Source organism: Pinus tabuliformis, chromosome 7 (genome assembly GCF_031772625.1).
Source record: "Pinus tabuliformis cultivar Carrire ecotype Pingquan chromosome 7, CPIR1, whole genome shotgun sequence".
Classification (NCBI taxonomy): Eukaryota; Viridiplantae; Streptophyta; class Pinopsida; order Pinales; family Pinaceae; genus Pinus; species Pinus tabuliformis.
The window spans coordinates 33,535,073-33,553,906 of record NC_142293.1 but is presented as its reverse complement, the minus strand read 5'-3'; the positions used below and the strand labels follow the sequence as shown (position 1 = coordinate 33,553,906).

At 37.4% G+C, this 18,834-nt stretch overlaps 1 protein-coding gene across 1 annotated transcript in view; it reads right to left on the bottom strand.

The window, feature by feature from the left end:
* Positions 1-14,947, bottom strand: part of LOC149245078 (ankyrin repeat domain-containing protein 2A-like) — a 124,634-nt gene extending 109,687 nt beyond the window's left edge. The window contains exon 1 of the mRNA XM_089457646.1: positions 14,554-14,947. Coding sequence (XP_089313772.1) covers positions 14,554-14,566 — 13 coding nt within the window. The 5' untranslated portion in view covers positions 14,567-14,947. The remainder of the gene's footprint in view (positions 1-14,553) is intronic.
* Positions 14,948-18,834: the final 3,887 nt, after the last annotated feature.

Sequence of the window (18,834 nt, the reverse complement as noted above, 5' to 3'; positions counted from 1 at the left end):
CCCAAATACACAGGAAAACACAACAAATTACTCCATTTTGTAGAGTTACTTCCGGATACATCAAATTAGGCTTCTTTATAATCGACGTTTCGAACCAGCAACGATGGTTCATCTTCAGGATGTGAAAGATTGTTAAAAGACTGATCTCATTTTCCAAATATATAGAGATGTATGAGATGTTTAGCCGACAGATATCAAGATTTGTTAATTATAATTTTAATTGTTTTATTATATTTTGTTAATTTTGATTTTATTTGTGAAATTTAGGGCAGAATTATTTTAATGAAATTTAGGGGTCTTTTTTTTAAATTGTGACGGAATTATTTTAATTATTCTTTTTTTAATTATTATAGAATTGTCATTTTTATTAGGGTTATGGTTATATTGATTGTATTTGTATTAAACATTATGTATTTTAATTATATATATTTTGATTAATATTGTAATTATTTTAATTAATTATTTATTTTGATTATTTTAATTAATTATTTATTTTGATTATTTTAATTCTTTAATTTTATTAATGATTTATTTAATTATGTTATTTATATTACTTTTAATTAATTATTAATTTTCAATGTTCTAATTCTATTTGTTTTAATTTATTTATTGATTATTTATTAATTATTATTACTTTAATGGATTGCAGATTTCTGTGGTTCGGTTTTTTAGAATCTGAACTCGGATAATCCACAGTTTTCATTTTTCTTTGTCGACGTTTCGAGTCTAGACCAAGACTCATCATCAGGACTTGAATTTAATCATGTTGAATATTAATTAGAATAAATTTTTCTGTTTTATTGTAATCATGGGTATTAATTAATTTTGTATTAATCATTTCGTATTTTAATTATATTTATTTTGATTAATTTTATAATTATTTTAATTATATTTATTTTAATTAATTGTTTAATTATAACTATTTTACTTTTAATTATTTTGATTATATTTATTTTAATAATATTTATTTTAATTAATTATTAATTTTAATTGTTATAATTATAATTATTTTAATTTATTTATTAATTAATTTTGTATTAATCATTTTGTATTTTAATTATATTTATTTTGATTAATTTTATAATTATTTTAATTAATTGTTTAATTATAACTATTTTACTTTTAATTATTTTGATTATATTTATTTTAATAATATTTATTTTAATTAATTATTAATTTTAGTTGTTATAATTAATAATTATAATTATTTTAATTTATTTATTAATTATCTAGAAACCTAATGCGATGTATCCGGAAGAAACCTAATGCGATGTATCTGGAAGAAACTCTAAAAAATCATGAAACTCGTAGAAACCTCAAAGACAAAATTACTCCATATAGGACTTCAAAATATATCATATCGCATTCATAAACCCTTTCGGGTCCGGCTATATCGCATGTTGCATATCCCTTTTGACTTCCGATTGTCGATTGCGTCGATCAGCCTTATCGGCTATCGACGCATCACTATCACATGGTCACTAGCCTTCTTGGCATCACCCCTTACAAAGTTGCGATGCGATATATCGCAATCGCATATCGCCAATCCTTCAAACCGCGGGCTAAGTCCTTTTGTGTATGCATATGAGCGATGCGATATTGCAATAATAGATTTGGACTGTTGATTTGCGCGCTTGATCGCTATCGCGATTTCCATAAGGCCGCTTCTGATTAACTCCGCTTGCGATATGCCGATTAGATCTGGACCGTTGATCAGCCAAATCCGACAGCTCCTGTGCGATGTTGCTTAAGCCTCTGATAGACTCTGTTTTCACCATTTCTTCATGTTTTTCTTGTCCAATAGTGTTTTCTGCCATTCTTGAAGGTTTATCCTTTAAGATAGTGTTCAGGTATTGAAAGACTTAGAGGTTTTTAGGATCCATTTTGGATCACATCTTCCCACTGAAAAGCCTTTGGACCACCAAAAGTTGGTTTTTAAGCATTGATCAAGTGAGGATGCAGCTTCCTCACTTGCCCAATTTCTATCCATCGTGCACTGCTTGGTTTTGAACCTTTGAGTTCGACCCTCAGGTACTCAACATCCCCTCTGCGCATAGTTCTCACCTTCTTGTCCAACACAGTGTCTTCCTACTCATTGAGATATTTAGAACAAATCATCAATAGAAAGCAACTGACTTTGCTCTTCAAGATCTTCAATCAATGAAGGTTCATACAGTCTCAAGTTCTTTGCATTAACGACTGAATAGATATGCATATAAGTTGGCAAATCAAGGCGAAAAGTGTTTTCACCAATTTTCTCAAGTAGCTTGAAAGGCCCATACCTTATTGGTTTCAGCTTCTTACCTTCGCCTTGCATTCTGTCTTTGCTAATGTACAGCGAGACTTGATCACCAACTTGGAAACTATGCTCAATTTTATGCTTGTCATGCCTTGCCTTGTACATGGCCTGACTTCTTTCCAACTGTTCCTGCACTGCCTGGTGAATTTCTTGGATCTATTCAATGAACTTGGTTGCTTTATCCACATCACTGTGTCCATCAACTGCTATGTCTTTACAAAAGACAAAATCCAAGGGAGACTTTAGTATAAAACCAAAACAGTCTCAAAAGGAGATCTCTGAGTAGAAGAGTGCTTGGCATTGTTGTAAGCATGTTGCACATAACACAAATGTTCATCCCAAAGCTTAGGATGCTTGCTGCAATAGCTTCTGAACAACTAGATCACTGTCCTGTTGACCACCTCTGTTTGACCATTTGTTTGTGGATGAAATGTTGTGCTCTTCTTCAATCTGGTGTCCATCAACTCCCATAGACTTGACCAAAACTTCCCAACAAATCAGGAATCTCGATCAGATACAATAGAAGTGGGTAACCCAAAATGAACCCATACATGCTGAAAGAACAACTTTGTTGTTTGTTCAGTTGTAACCTACTTGTTACAAGGTATCAAAATACACATTTTGCTAAACCTATCCACAATAACATACAAATAATCATGACCTTTTCTAGATTTTGGCAATCCCCCAACAAAGTCCATGGAAACACTTTCCCAAGGACGAGAAGGAACTAGAAGTGGGGTGTACAAGCCTAATTTTTTATTACTGGGCTTGCTTTTAGCACACATAGTACACCCTTTAATATATCTAGAAACTGTTTCATGCATTCTTGGCCAATAACAAAACCTTTGCAACTGTGTAACTGTTTTACTTACACCAAAATGACCTGATATGAGAGAAGTATGTGCTTCTCGGATTATGTTAACTCTTTCAGTTTGTGGAATGCATAACTTTCCCAAATGATATAAGAGTTGGTCCTTAACATAATAATCCAATTCTTCTACTTGCTTGCCATGACTTAAAGTTGCATATACATCTTTAAAATCTACATCTTGAGCATATTGTTCAATGTAACTTTCATGCATTACTGAGTTATGCTTAAGTATAGTAGATGCATTTATGATTGGTCTTGATAGCATATCTGCAACCTTATTGTGTATGCCCTTCTTATATCTGATGACAAGATGAAATTGTTGTAGGAAACCCATCCACCTATAATGTCTTGATTGTTGCAGTTTAGTTTGTGAGTGCAAATATTGAAGTGGTTGATGATCTGTATGTATGATTGTTTCTTTGCCCGTTAGGTAATGTTTCCACTTTTTCACACTCTGGAGTCTGTACTAATGCATACAATTCTTTATCATATGTGGGATAATTAACTACTACAGAATTAAATGTCTCAGAATGATAGCATATGGGTTTACCGTGTTGCATCAACACTGCTCCCATGGCATAGTCATTGGCATCTGTTTCAATCTCAAATAATCGTTGAAGATCTGGCAGTACTAGTACTAGTGTTGTACTAATTTTTTCTTTTAAGGTGTCGAAGGCTTTCTGCTGTTTGCCTCCCCACTGAAACACCTTATTCAATCCTATTAAAACATGTAAGGGAGTTGCAATCAAAGAAAAGTTAGCAATAAACTTCCTCCAATATTGTGCTGCTCCTAGGAAACTCCAAACTTCTGTAGCGGATTTGGGTTTAGGCCAGTTCACAATGACTTTGACCTTAGAGGGATCTATCTTCAATTCACCACCCCCTACAATATGACCCAAATAATTTAAAGATGTTTTGCCAAATTCACATTTTGATAACTTCACATAGAGATTTTCTCTTTTCAAACATCTAAAGTCTGCTTTACATGCCTCAAATGGTCTTCCCATGTTTTACTGAAAAAAGAATGTCATCTAAATATACAATTACAAAATCATCAATAAAAGGTCTAAGTACATCATTCATAACTCTCATGAAAGTGGCAGGAGCATTAGTTAAGCCAAAAGGCATAACCAGCGATTCATACAGCCCTTGCTTTGTCTTGAAAGCAATTTTCCATGCATCTTGTTCTGCAACCCTGACCTGATGATAGCCACTACGCAAGTCTAACTTGGAAAAGTAAACTGCTTCTTTCAACTGATCTAATAAATCATCAATGCGAGGAAGAGGATAACGATTCTTGATAGTTATTTTATTCAGTGCTCTATAATCATTGCACACCCTCCACGAACCATCTTTCTTTCTCACTAGTACGATTGGAGATCCACATGGTGATGTGCTTGGCCTTATGAGCCCTTTATCGAGCAACTCCTGTACCCGCTTCTTTATCTCTGCATTCTCTAAAGTAGATAACCTGTACATTCTGATGTTAGGTAATGGAGCATCTTGCTGCAAATGAATATCATGTACTATTTCCCTTTTGGGTGGCAGACCTTTAAGTTCTTGAAATAGGATATCATATTCTGAAACAACTTTAACTAAATCAGCTTTCTGTTTAGCATCACAGCCTTCAAATACATTGGTTTTATCAAGGTTTTTTTTCCTTTACAACCATTAGTAAAAATTGCTTGCATGAATTTACAATTCTTTTCATCTGCCTTGAGTTTATGAGAGAATAGTTATTTTTAAGTTTATGAGCTCTTACAATATATTCTATTCCATCTTTAGTGAGTTGATACTTATTTTCAGCTCTATAGAAAATGGCTTTTCTATCATACAAGTAAGGACTTCCTATCAAGTATGATAGAAAATGGCTTTTCTATCATACAAGTGAGTTGATACTTATTTTCAGCTCTATAGAAAATGGTTTTTTTATCATACAAGTATATAGGTGGTCGTGATCCACTATCAAATCAAGTATCAATCTTTTGGTGCTTGGAAACAAGTCTAATATGAAAAAGCTCATGTCTTTTCCTCTCATTATCTTCCTTATCAATACATTGTGCAAAATTACTTGTAGATGCTTCAGAATTTCTACCTTTTATACCTGTGGCTGTGACTGTTGTTTCATCACTTGAGTCTGACCCCAAGTCTTTCTAAATAGCAGCAATTGTCTTCTTCTTCTTACCACCGAACTTCTTAGGTATCAGCTCCGGATGCAAAGACCAGCAATGTGCATCATCGTGTCCGTCCTTCTTGCAATGAGTGCATGAAAGTTTGTCCTTCTGTACAGTGTTTGTCTTCCTCTCCTTCCATTTCAGCTTCTTCTTTTCCTTGTTCTTGCTTGCAGAGTGTTAGGCCCCTATGCTACTAGTGTAACCCATTATTGTTATTAATATAACCCACTTATTATATTGATGTACCCATGTAGTGCCCATATTGTTACTATTGTGCCCCATAGAAGCCCACCATTGTTATTATTGTGCCCTTACATTATTATTGTTATGTCGGCTCTGATTATGTTATAACCCCTTAGACTCCTATATATAGAAAGGAGGTCTTTTCATTTGTATCATCCAAGAATTGTTCATTTATGTAATGTAAAGGAGGTTGCCCCCTCGAAGAGGCTGAATTCTAAGGCGTTGATCTTTCTTTTCTATCTTTTCTTGAGCTGGTTTCATAACATTTGGTATCAGAGCTTTGGATTCTAGGGTTTCGCTGCTCCAAACAGGTCATCGTGGCATTTTCGCTATAACTTTTTTTCTGTGACGTTTCAGAAGTCGCAAAAAAAACCCATTTGAGAAGAAATCGCGCTGAACCTTGGGTCCGAATTTCAGAGCTTTTCGCGCGATATTTGCGGAGATATGATCTGAGGAAGTTGGTCTTTTTGCAGACTCCTGAATTACATTCAAAATAGGTGACCTGGGGAAAATCGTCATAACTTTCTCTCTGGGGATCGAATTGAAATTTCGTAAGAAGGTACAGAAAGAGGACGGACTGTAGTTTCTTGTATGTGTTTTTCAGATCCAAAGATCGAAACAGTGACTCGTGGCACGTCGTACAAGTTTGCTCTACTGAACTAGTCTATAATCAAGTCACTGTGGGAGATTTCGCATAACTCTTCCTTGGAGAATCCAATTTGGGTCAGACTTGTGGCATTGGAAAGAGTAAAAGGGCTTTGTGACATAATGGAAAGCAAAATTATGGAAACCAGGAAGCATACACCTCACAACTATAAAGATGAAAGTGTTGTTTCTCCCAGCCTTCCACAACCTACAAGGGTTACACCACAACAATTGGAAGAAAAAAGAGAAAAAGGGCTTTGTTACAATTGTGAAAGCAAATGCACTAAAGGTCATAGGTGTGCTGAGAAGAAATTATTTTACATAGAATATGAAGAGGAGGAAGAAAAGGATCAAGAAACATCAAAAGAAGAGGATATACGCCAGGACACCACCCCAGAGAAAGAAGAAATGAATCAGACCATATCTTGTAAAGCATTGGCAAGAATTACCACTCCTCAAACTATCAAGATAGAAGGACACATCAAGAAGAAAAATGTTCAAGAAGTGAAAGATCACATTGAGCATCAAGAAATGAATCCGGCCATATCTTGTAAAGGACTGGAAGAAATTACAACTCCTCAAAAGATAGAAGGACATATCAAGAAGAAAAAGGTTCAAGCAGAGAAAGATCACATCGAGCATCAACAGCAAGTTCTCCAACTTTTAAAGGATAACGCCACTTCGGTGCAAAATCAAATGAAACAACAGGTAGATCAACATTGTAGTGAAAAATGTTTTGATGTAGGTGATTGGGTATTTTTACTGCTACATCTCAAGCAAGCTATTTACAAGAAGGAAATGTTGGCAATACTACATGCACTTGAAAAATGGCGACCTTACCGAATGGGAAGACTCTTCAAGGATGAGGATGTGGAAGCATTGTTTTGTGCTATTTATATTATCCAACCAGATTGGATAAACGAAGCAAGGGATGAATGGAAGAAGGACGAAGAAGTATGGCCACTTATTCAAAAGTTGCAAAAGATCCCAATTCAAGCAATATTGCCAGAAATTGAAGAGGAAGGAAAAATCATATTGGAACCTGGAGCAGTCACAGAAACAAGAACCCGACAGCTACAAAATCGATCAATTTCAGAGTATCTCATCAAGTGGAAGAACTTACCCGCTAAATATTCCACATGGGAGGACAAGAATTTTATACAGAAGCATCAAGAACTACTCAAGCGTTGAGGACAATGCTTTTTGAAGGAGAGGGGCATGTTAGGCCCCTATACTACTAGTGTAACCCATTATTGTTATTAGTATAACCCACTTATTATATTGATGTACCCATGTAGTGCCCATATTGTTACTATTGTGCCCCATAGAAGCCCACTATTGTTATTATTGTGCCCTTACATTATTATTGTTATGTCGGCTCTGATTATGTTATAACCCCTTAGACTCCTATATATAGAAAGGAGGTCTTTTCATTTGTATCATCCAAGAATTGTTCATTTATGTAATGTAAAGGAGGTTTCCTCCTCGAAGAGGCTGAATTCTAAGGCGTTGATCTTTCTTTTCTATCTTTTCTTGAGCTGGTTTCATAACACAGAGAGTTTTGATGATCCCCCGACCTCTGGGTTCACATTCTTGCCTCTAGCTTCTAGATGTGTAGCCTGAACTGATACATCATCTAGGCTAGTGGGATTAAACATGAGAATGGTGTGCTTCAAATAGCTATGCAGACCACCTATATACTTCAACAAAGTTTCAGGTGAGTCTAGAGATATGCCTAGAGTTAAAGCTCTTTTTCTAAATTCCTGGGTATAACTTTGTACACTTTGGCCCTTTAATTGGCGAAGAGTTTGCCAACTCATCATTGCTTGCTGCATATAAGCTAGAGGATAGAATTTTTTTTTATGGCAGAAACAAATTCATTCCAGGTAGAAAGAATTTTACCATGTCTCTTCAGATCAACTTGTGTCTTGCCTTCCCACCACACTAGTGCAGTTCCTCCAAGTCGAAGGCTAGCCAGCTGAATCTTTCTCCTTTCTGAATCAATGTTCTGCACCCTGCAATATACATCAATCTCTCTTATCCAATTATCTAGCTTTTCTGCATTTAGTTCTCCATCATAAATTGGCAAATCAAACTTTACATCTAATTTAATCAAAAAAGTTTTCTTCTTTTTCTTATCAAGGTTAGGAGATGAGGATGATGAAGGTGATGGTGGAGGAGATGATGGAGGAGGCTTTTCCCCTTTCCCTTTGCCCTCTGGAGGGGCATCTAGAGAAGGTTCCTCTGCTCCTTTGTCTTGTTTGGGTGTTGAAGTGCTTTCACCTCGACCCTTCTTAAATTCTCGATACATCTCTTCCACCATGGCTCGCATGGCCATAAAACTGTCCATGAACTGAGATTCTGATTCCAATGGAGTTTCTTCTGCCATTCTCCTCTGAGGATAGACTCTTCCAATCTCTGGATTAGCCTCAACAAGTTCTCCTTCTCCTAGTTTGAGCTTTGACCTAGTTAGCATTCAAAAATCCAGCACAAGCTTGTCTAACCTTAACAAAACCAAAACCAAAAGCTCTGATACCACTTGATCTAAAAATGAGATCTTAGATTAATATTAAGGTATTACAGACTCATGTGCAGGATTTGTCTATATTAATTAGTGCAACGGATCGAAAAGATTGCGAATAATATAGACAACAGTTAGAGAAACATAACAGACACACACACACAACACAGTAAATAATCAAGGAGTTCACCCAAAACTCTTGGGCTACGTCTCCTGGTCCAGCTTTCAGTGGTGACCTCTCTATTATGTCTTCAAGAGCAAAGTTTTTACAAATGTGAGCTCAAATTGAGTCTGAACACAACAGGAACAAACAACAGGGTCTTGCTTGAATCCCTCAAGTTTTTCTAAGTACACAAACTCTCCCTCTGGCTCTCTCTCTGTTTTCTCTTTGTCTCAGCACTGCCTCCCTCTGTCTCTGACACTGAGTGGCTTTTAAGCCTATCGACGCTTGTCTGTTCGTTTTCCCTTTCGGGCTCTCTGGCTCCCGGCCTCTGTCCACTCAAATCCCCTCTGAGCGTTAACCAATCATGGTGTAACGTCTTCAGGTATGGTGGCCACCTGTTTTTAAACGGAAGGGACCATCGATGCGTTTGAAATCCCAAAACAGTCGTTTCTCTGTTTACACAGAGAAATACACAAAAACACTGAAAAATTCGCCAAAACGCCTTTTATCGAACTTGAAATATTATTGAATCTGCCCTAAACTCCATCGAGTCTACCTTTATATCACTATCGCAAGTCGCTAGTCGCGGGTTCCTTTGTATTTGGGTTTATAACGAAAAACCCCAAATACACAAGAAAACCTAACAAATTGCTCCATATCAAACTTCAAAATATATCATATCGCATTCATAAACCCTTTCGGGTCCGGCTATATCGCATGTTGCATATCCCTTTTGACTTTCGATCGCCAATTATGCCGATTGGCCTTATCAGCTATCGACGCATCGTTATCGCATGGTCGCTGGCCTTCTTAGCATCACCCCTTACAAAGTTGCGATGCAATATATCGCAATCGCATATCGCCAATCCTTCAAACTACGGGCTAAGTCTTTCTATGTATGCATATGAGCAATGTGATATTGCGTGAGTAGATCTGGACCGTTGATCTGCGCGCTTGATCAGCGGTCCTTGTTTAATCGCGCTTAATTGCTATCGCGATTTCCATAAGGCTACTTCTCATTAACTCCACTTGCTACCTCCGATTGCGATATGCCGATTAGATCGAGACCGTTGATCGGCGAAATCCGACGGCTCTTGTGCGATGTTGCTTAAGCCTCCGATAAACTCTGTTTTCGCTATTTCTTCATGTTTTTCCCGTCCAATAGTGTTTTCCGCCATTCTTGAAGGTTTATCCTTTGCGATAGTGTTTAAGTATTGAAAGACAGGTTTTTAGGATCCATTTTGGATCAGCTTCCCTAAGGATAAGATTGTTAAATTTATAGAATGGAGATCTAAACAAAACAAATTGTAGTAGTATAAGTGGAAGAATGAATGGTGTGAGAACAAAATATGAAGGTGGAAACCCCAAAACCAAGTGCCTAATGAAACCTTGGGCAAATGGAGTTAAGGAAGCATGGATCAAAAAGGGTGAGCGCATGAAGAGGTAAGGCAATAAGGACTGTTGTGCAAGCCATAAACCAGCCTTAACTTGCTAAAATTTATAGCAAAAAATTACCTTGGAAGGCGAGGGATGCCATTCAAAATTAAGCTATGAAGGTGATGCCATATCATACTAGCAGCAACTAAGTTTACTTGGGGTAAGCTTAACATATCTTCACATCACATTTTCCAAATGTAACATAGTTAATTACAAGGCTTTCATAACTAAATAACAAGGGCTTTCTACAATCAAAATCAACACATGAAAGCTTCATATGAACAAGATATTATAACTCCAATCCTTTGTCAAGCTCCAAGCATATGGTGTACAAACGTAGTCCAAGGGGGGAGCTCCTCACTCCCAAAAGACCCAACAACCATCACAATGGAGAGAAAGCTCCTTTTTACAGGAAGCCTCTTCTCTCATACATTAAAGAAATATTATTTGCTAACTAACTCCAGCACAAGACAAACAAATATTATAAAAATGTAGTGAGATCCTTTATCACATAATTGATCATGCCATAACACATGGATCCAACCTCTCCAAGAGAAGTCACCCTCATCCATAAATACAATACGAACAATACAATAAATATCTCCAAAGGAGGGCATACTACCAAAAATAGGTCAAATCATCATGCAACAAGTCCACATAGAATTCCCCCTATAAGAATGGATGCATGCAAAATATAATAAACCTAGGAGGATGTGCTCAAGGGTCCATCTAGAAGAGCTAAAAACGAGCACCCACTAAGGTGCATGAGAGATAAAACAATAAGATAATCCTCCTAAGGAAAATGTTCCATAGAAACCATCCAAAAATAGCATGTGTTCTACAAAATGCATGCGAGCAATGCACATGTGAGAATCCCAAGGCATCCAATTCCATGGATGAATGTGCACGATGCCAAGTAGATGGAGTGTCCCACAAAAAAGGAAGTGGTCAGATCTCAAAATAAAAAGTGGCCCATTTCCACAAATGTCCTCCTAGATAATACTCTGAGAATATAGAAAAGACCAAGCAAGAGCATGCAATGTGCCATGTATGGCACTCCAAGTATGCCACATGCTTCTAGAATAAAATAACTACCACGAATAAAATAATATATATGCCATATCAAAGAGGTGAAGACAATCTCCAATGGAGGTCAAAAAATTGACAACTGTAATTGATATATCCATGCAAAGAAGATGAGAGAGCATCTAAGAGAGGTGCACCCTAGAAAACTATACCATGTAACTACCTCATCCACCCAACAAACAATAAAAAATCTCTATGTGAATTGTGTCCTAAGAAGAAATGCCAAAAGTGAATGCCAAAACGATATGTTTTTTCTCAATACCATCTACTAGTTTCCCCAAACTATGTGCACAAGAGAAAGTGCACCTTAGATAAGTGTGCCAACATCTCCAGCAATTAGATAATATCCATGCCAGCCTTGGAACTTGTACCCAATAAAGGTGCACTCCATCAAAAACCCTAAATCTCCTCCAAATAAAAACCCCTCAAAGTGTGAATAGCTACCCAGAGAAGTAGGGCACTTAAGCAATTAACCTCCACGATAGTAAAATAAACTAAATTAATTATTAAATGGTTAAATCAACCTCAACATATGTGCACAATGATTGATGTTGAAATAGAACATAGTCCAACCTCCCAATAGTCACCAATTGATTAGATAAACAAGAAAATGAGTGCCAATGAGGGAGTGGCATGCTCCAACAACTATTATACCATGCAAACAAGTTATATCTCTTACCAAAGCCCACAATGATAAAACAGAATCTCATCCTAAGCTTGAACCTACGACACACCGCCAAGTGATAAAACCTCATCAAATTTTAGGAGAAGGCTTGATCACCAAAAATGTACGTGGTATACCCCCACTCTAACTCAAACTTAGGAAAAAGAACATCCACAAAGGGTGGTAACATCATCAAACGCATTCAATCTAAGTGATGTCTAAGCAAATGTTACAATGTCAAGTCACGACACCTAGGGAAATCCAACCAAGGCAAGGTGCACTACCGCAACACGCCCTCCAACCACATCAACCTCATTGGAGAAAATGATATCTATACAATCATCTAGTATGTCCCCACGACACATCTAACACATGAGGACCAAATAAAACACCCCTCCTATTGACAAACCTACATCATAACATCAATACACCTACTCAGTAAGAAAACTCCAACATCATGAAATGTCTCCCTCCTAACACCATCATCTAAGATCCATCATCCAATAAAAAAATGTAACACATCCAAGAGAAACAAGAACACTAAAACCACACCATGATGAGCTAGCATACTCTATAACCATTAAATGTGCAACCAAGTCGTGATCGAGGAAAACACATGTAAGAAGACCATCAAACCAGCAAGCACCGGGACTCCCCCACACCAAAAACCTCCAATCAAATGATCCAATGCCAAGAGTAGAATTGGCTCTATGAAGATATATCCCCCCAAGTCAACGCAACGTTCCAAGATATTAACTGCAAATCTCCACAAACATGATAAAAATCACAATGCAAAACCTGAGGTGTAACGAGAGACATGATTGCATGTATCACCAACTACCATTGTGTTAAGACATTTAATACTTTATATGTTTTAACTTTATTTATTATTGAGATGCTTGACTTTATTACGTTGTACCTAAACTCACTTTTTTTTGTCATATTAACACCTAATAAACATAATAACATGGCCATTATACCATACAATGCTATCTCTATCAAACGAATATGCACATCAGAAAACAATCCACATAAATCAGCCTGCTACAACAAATGAATCAAAATAAATTTGCAATAAGGGGTTGCCCTATGACAATCGAGTATTAAGTCATCCATAAGATATCTATTTTCAATGTTTCTGTCCCCACCCAAAGGGAATATAGAAAAGGGATGAGATTGGATGCAAGCAGCAAGCAGTTTTTGCATAATACACACCCCACAAACCTGGCATCTGAGCCAAAGAAAGTCTCCGTATTACGGGATGCGGCCTTTGACCTCAGGATTTGTTAAACAAAAGTTTGAGATCCATTGAAATGGTTGTCTAAGGATGTTTGCATAAGTTTTGCAACATCAATTCTTCATCGTGTGCAGAATCAAGGCCGAAATGCCGAAGTGTGTTACACCCAGCCTACTTCTAAAACACTCAGGATAATATATTTCAACGATAACCAGAATATTCAATAAATCAAAAAACCCAAAAGCTAAATTAAGCATTGAGAGGTTCCATCAATACATTTCAGGCCACTCGAGATCCGGCACATGTCGAGTAGAACCACCCGAAGAGAGAACAGGAAATGGGATGTCAACAAAAATATGGTAGTCTAATCAAGCTTGTTATGGAGCACTCTATCTGGGCCCCTTCAATACCAAGATGGCAGTTTCCCTGAAACCCAACCTTAAAAACACGCTCTTCAGAGCCTGATCAGCCAGTCTAGCACCCATCAAGCAAAATCAAAAGCCCATAAGCCGGATATCTAATTAACCGATACCCATCAAGCAAAATAAAAAGCCCGTAAACGGTTCATCTGATTAATGAATACCCACATCTAATAAAATCAAAAACAATTGGCAGGCTATTAGGCAATACACATCAAGCAATATCAAGAACCCTTTAGCCGTTATTTAGTTAAGCAATACGCGAAACCCATTATCAGTTCTTTAACTGAGTAATGGACATCACAAGCAATACCCTAAACCAATTAGCGGGTTATCTAATTAAGCAACACCCATCAAGCGAAATCGAAAACCCATTAGCGCTCCATCTAATTTGGCAACACCCATCAAGCGAGATCGAAGAACCTTTAGTAGGTCATCCAATTAAGCAATATCCATCAAGGGTGCTAGCTGGAGTATGGATTAAGACATATGGCATTTGTAATAGGATGGATCTTGATGATACCCGTGTAGAAAATACAAATGGTCTTAAAAACGCAGCACTAAGGAAAGCTAAAACCTAGTCCATCTGGTCCAATGTTTACTAACAATTAATCTAAAGTAATCGACTCAAATCTATTTTCCAGCACTTACCATCGATGTAAACGAAGAAGGCAATAATGAGTCAGCCAATCCAGCGCTACCAATCAAGCCTAAAAACCCCTAATAATATACCAAGCCTGAGAAAAACTGCACATTATGTATATAAGGGTTAAAACAGAATCAAACAAACTAACCTGCGGAGGCCATGGCTGCAGCAAAATACACTAAATCCTCCGCAGATTTGCAGCAAACGACAGATCACAGGTGTCCTCTTTTTCCTCTGTTGTTCAAGGACGGGAGTGAGAAAAAATCCCCCAACAATGTATTGTTGTCTCCCTGTTGTTTTCAAGGTCGCAAAGAAGGTTTTAGGGCAGTTAACCTCCAATCCGCTTTACACCTAATGCTTTGCAGATCCTCCCTTTCTGTGCACACTCTGCTAACTGCATGTCCACTGCCGATCCTACTTGTATACTTTTAAACTTTGTTTAATATTTAACTCCCGAGAAAAAAAAAGGATCACCAAAATTCAATCTCTGTTACAGATTCCATATGGGTTCATACGTGTGTGTTGAAACAACATCTTATCTCCACATCCTTTCCTTTTTCCTTGTCCCCTTCCGCTAAACACAACTAGGGTTGCCTTGAGAGGTGGGCTAACCCCAATCTTGCCATCGCATGGCATGATGCGTCCACCCGTGAGGTGGCACAGCGGGCAAGATTAGTTAGAGGTTATCCATTTTATGAAATTATTATTTTGTTTATGACGTTTTAAATGACGAACAGTTGGAGGGAGTCGTCGAACAATGTAGAGGAATTGATCAGACGGTTGAAAATGGTTGGAATCTGTGTAAAAAAATTCAAAAAAATCTTGTAGAAGGAGTGTTTGAATGGTGTTTTTGATGGTGGAAATGGATTCAGCACCATCAAAAACAACACCTAAAATTTTGAAGTTTAACAACTATAATTTGGATTTACAAAAATCTTTGTCGGATTTTCTCTAAATATGACCGTAATTTCCATAACTTTCCGGACAACTCCTACCGTAATTTCCATAACTTTCCGGACAACTCCTCTACCTCGTTAGACTACGCGGTTGGGAAGATGTTTTTCAAGGTAAAAACAATTTCCACAGATATAGTATAAGGTGTGTTTAAGTTTGAAATGGGCACTTTTATAATGATGTTGTGTGAAAAGGGTGGCCTAAGTTATTTGAAATGGGTGTACTTATTTACTATCCAAGTTATTCGAAATGGGTGTACTTATTTATTATCTATTTGAGAATTGGTGATGAATACTAGCATATATTTATTTTAATTTTAAATTTACCTCGAAGATTAAATTTTAGGAGATTTAAATATTTTTTTTGTGTACAATTTGAAAAAAAAAAAAATTGTACTTAAATGTATTTAATTTTTTAATTATTTAGGAAATTTCTGTATTTAAACTTCTGTGATCCATAATGAATTAAACAAAGTCTTTCAGTAGAAATCACACAAGAAAAAAAATTTGCCCAACGCGTTTCGAACCAACAAGTGTGGTTGGGACCAGATCAACCACACTTGTTGGTTCGAAACGCGTCGGCCAAAAAAAATTTCTCATGTGATTTCTACCGAAAGAGTTTGTTTATTTAGGAAATTTTTAGTTAAAATAGATTTACGCTAGTTTTTAATAACATTATTTATATTATACTAGCACAGATCTAATATGAGCACAGTGCAAAATACAATGTGTTATTTTTCATTGTTTAAATTGTATTTGTGACTATTAAATAGATTATATTATGACCAAATAAACGTTTTAACCATAAAACTTAAGTTTTCATGATATATATCTCGGATGCGGGTGATTAATCGCATTGGTACAACACAGCTAATTTGGGCTGGCAAGTGGCGTGGCCACATGGCCACCCATGCTTCCACCCAGAAGCCCACCGCCATAATTAATGGTGTTTTAATGCTATGTGAAAGCCAAAAAAATTTAATGTTGTGTGAAGGCCGAGGATACCTCACACTGATCCATAAGATGGCAATTTCGGATCGCCTTCCCCCCGTCCTGCCTCCTTTGGCCTGTAACTACCTCCCCGCTGCTGCAGAGCCGAGCTCTCGCACGACTATAGGGAGAAGGTGCCAGATCCTCTGTTGCATTGAAATGGTTGAAGGTGCCCACTTCTCGCATAACCTGATTTATTGTTTCAAAACTGTTGCTTCGGCCCTGAATTCTGCTTCTGATAATCGAATTCCCCATTCTCCTGCCTCCACTGGCCATTCCATCCCTCATCCTGCTCCTCCAAGCACCCGTCGAACCAATTCCAACCAGACCACTATGCCTCGTTTGCGGCACAGGATGAGATGTAGAAGGGGTAGCAGCAGAGGCAGAGCACCTCGGCCTCCCTCGTTGTCCCTCTCTGCTTCCACTCCTGCGGATTCCTCCTCGCCCTCGACAGCTGCTCACTTCACGGGTCGGTATCCCACCACCCGCAGTGGTAGGGGGCGTGCCCAGACGGCCGGCTATAGGCGTGCTGCGGATGCCCAACAACCTCCTGATGACTCTGACCCAACGATGCATCCCTGCCATTCTACTCAGTTCTAGTTTCGTTGTACGTTGGAGTGCCCGTGCATTATAGCTACCATTTCTGTTGCCTTTAGAGAGGAGCCACAGAGCTCTGTCGGCCCGGAACGCATCATTCAGGAAAGGACCGGCACCAGCAAACGGAAAACTCCTAGTAGCAGCTCGGGGACTCGCAGAACTCATGGTGAAGCTCTGAACCGGACGGACGCAACTTAGGTACACAACACTCCAGGCGGCAATGTGAAGATGGAAGCCACGACGAGCGGGCAACAGCACGACGAAGAAGATATGGATGCCTACAGGTGTCTCATTGTGGAGGAACCTCTGCCACCTACTGACACCTAGCAAGCTAAGGTCTTTTTCTGGTCTGTTTTGAAGTTTTGTTAAAATTGATGTCAATTTTGTTGTTTTGGTCAAAAAAACTCTACTACAATGTTATTAAAGGCTGGTTCCCTGTGTGGGCAGCTCAATCCTCGAATTTTGGACTGGTTTCCCCTTTGAGGGCAGTCATTTTCAGTTACTGTTGGTTTAAACATGGTAAAATCTGAGACAAGATCTGCAGAGGATGGTGCCTCCATGTATTATTATTTTTTGTTTCATTAATAGATTTAGTCATATTTAGAAAATAAATAAATAAAAATAAAAAATAAAAAATCGTGATATATACATTTTTTAAATGATACAGAATTAACATTAAAACATTTTAATAACATGTCTATCAAGACATTTTATCACGCAAACTAAAATGATTTTTTTATTATTAATATATTTTTAAAAATATGTGAATATTAATTCCTATTAAAATATTTTATTAATAACCCACATTGAATATTTTTTTATATACAACATTAAAATATTTTATTTTAACAACAAAAAAATCAAATAGTTTATTTAAATTTCTTGTTGAAATATTTTTTTGAAAAGTATAAAATTTAAACATCCTACTCACATATTTTTTAACTTCTAATTACTTTATAACATTAAGTATTGGGGTTTTCGCAGTGTATTATATTAGATACCATTTTGGGATTCAACTGTGTTAAGTAAGTCATAACTAACTAATTTCTCATGATTTTTTAATAGTCCACTTAGCACTCATTGCATCGGGTGATGCTCACAGGGGTGAAGAAGTGGGATTGAAACTAGTGAAATGAATCACATAGCGTCAATCATCACTTCCGAGGCTTGCACCCGATAACCAAGACTTCCTGGGAGGTCACTCATCCCAAATTGCCTCTAGCTCAAGCGCACTTAACTATGGAGTTTTCCCCACAACCAAGCCCACTTAGCTTGCTACCCCATTTACAAAACCTTAGCAAGTATTATGCCTCATGAACCATTCAAGTAGAGTTCCCTTCACTCTTTTGAATTAAGTATTGGGGTTTTCGCAGTGCATTATATTAGATATCATTTTGGGATTCAACTGTGTTAAGTAAGTCATTCATCTATGACCATTTTCATGAGAGCATCACCCCTGTGAGCATCACCTGATGCAATGAGTGCTAAGTGGACTATTCAAAAATCATGAGAAATTAGTCAGTTACGACTACCTCTCATGAAAATGGTCATAGATGAATGACTTACTTAATGCAATTGAATCCCAAAATGATATCTAATATAATGCACTGCGAAAACCCCAATACTTAATTCAAAAGAGTGAAGGGAACTATACTTGAATGGTTCATGAGGCACAATACTTGCTAAAGTTTTGCAAATGGGGTAGCAAGCTAAGTGGGCTTAATTGTGGGGAAAACTCCACAGTTAAGCGCACTTGAGCCAGAGGCAATCTGGGATGGGTGACCTCCCGGGAAGTATTGGTTACTGGGTGCAAGCCCCAGAAGTGATGATTGATGCTATGTGATTCATTTCACTAGTTTCAATCCCCTTCTTCACCCATATGAGCATCA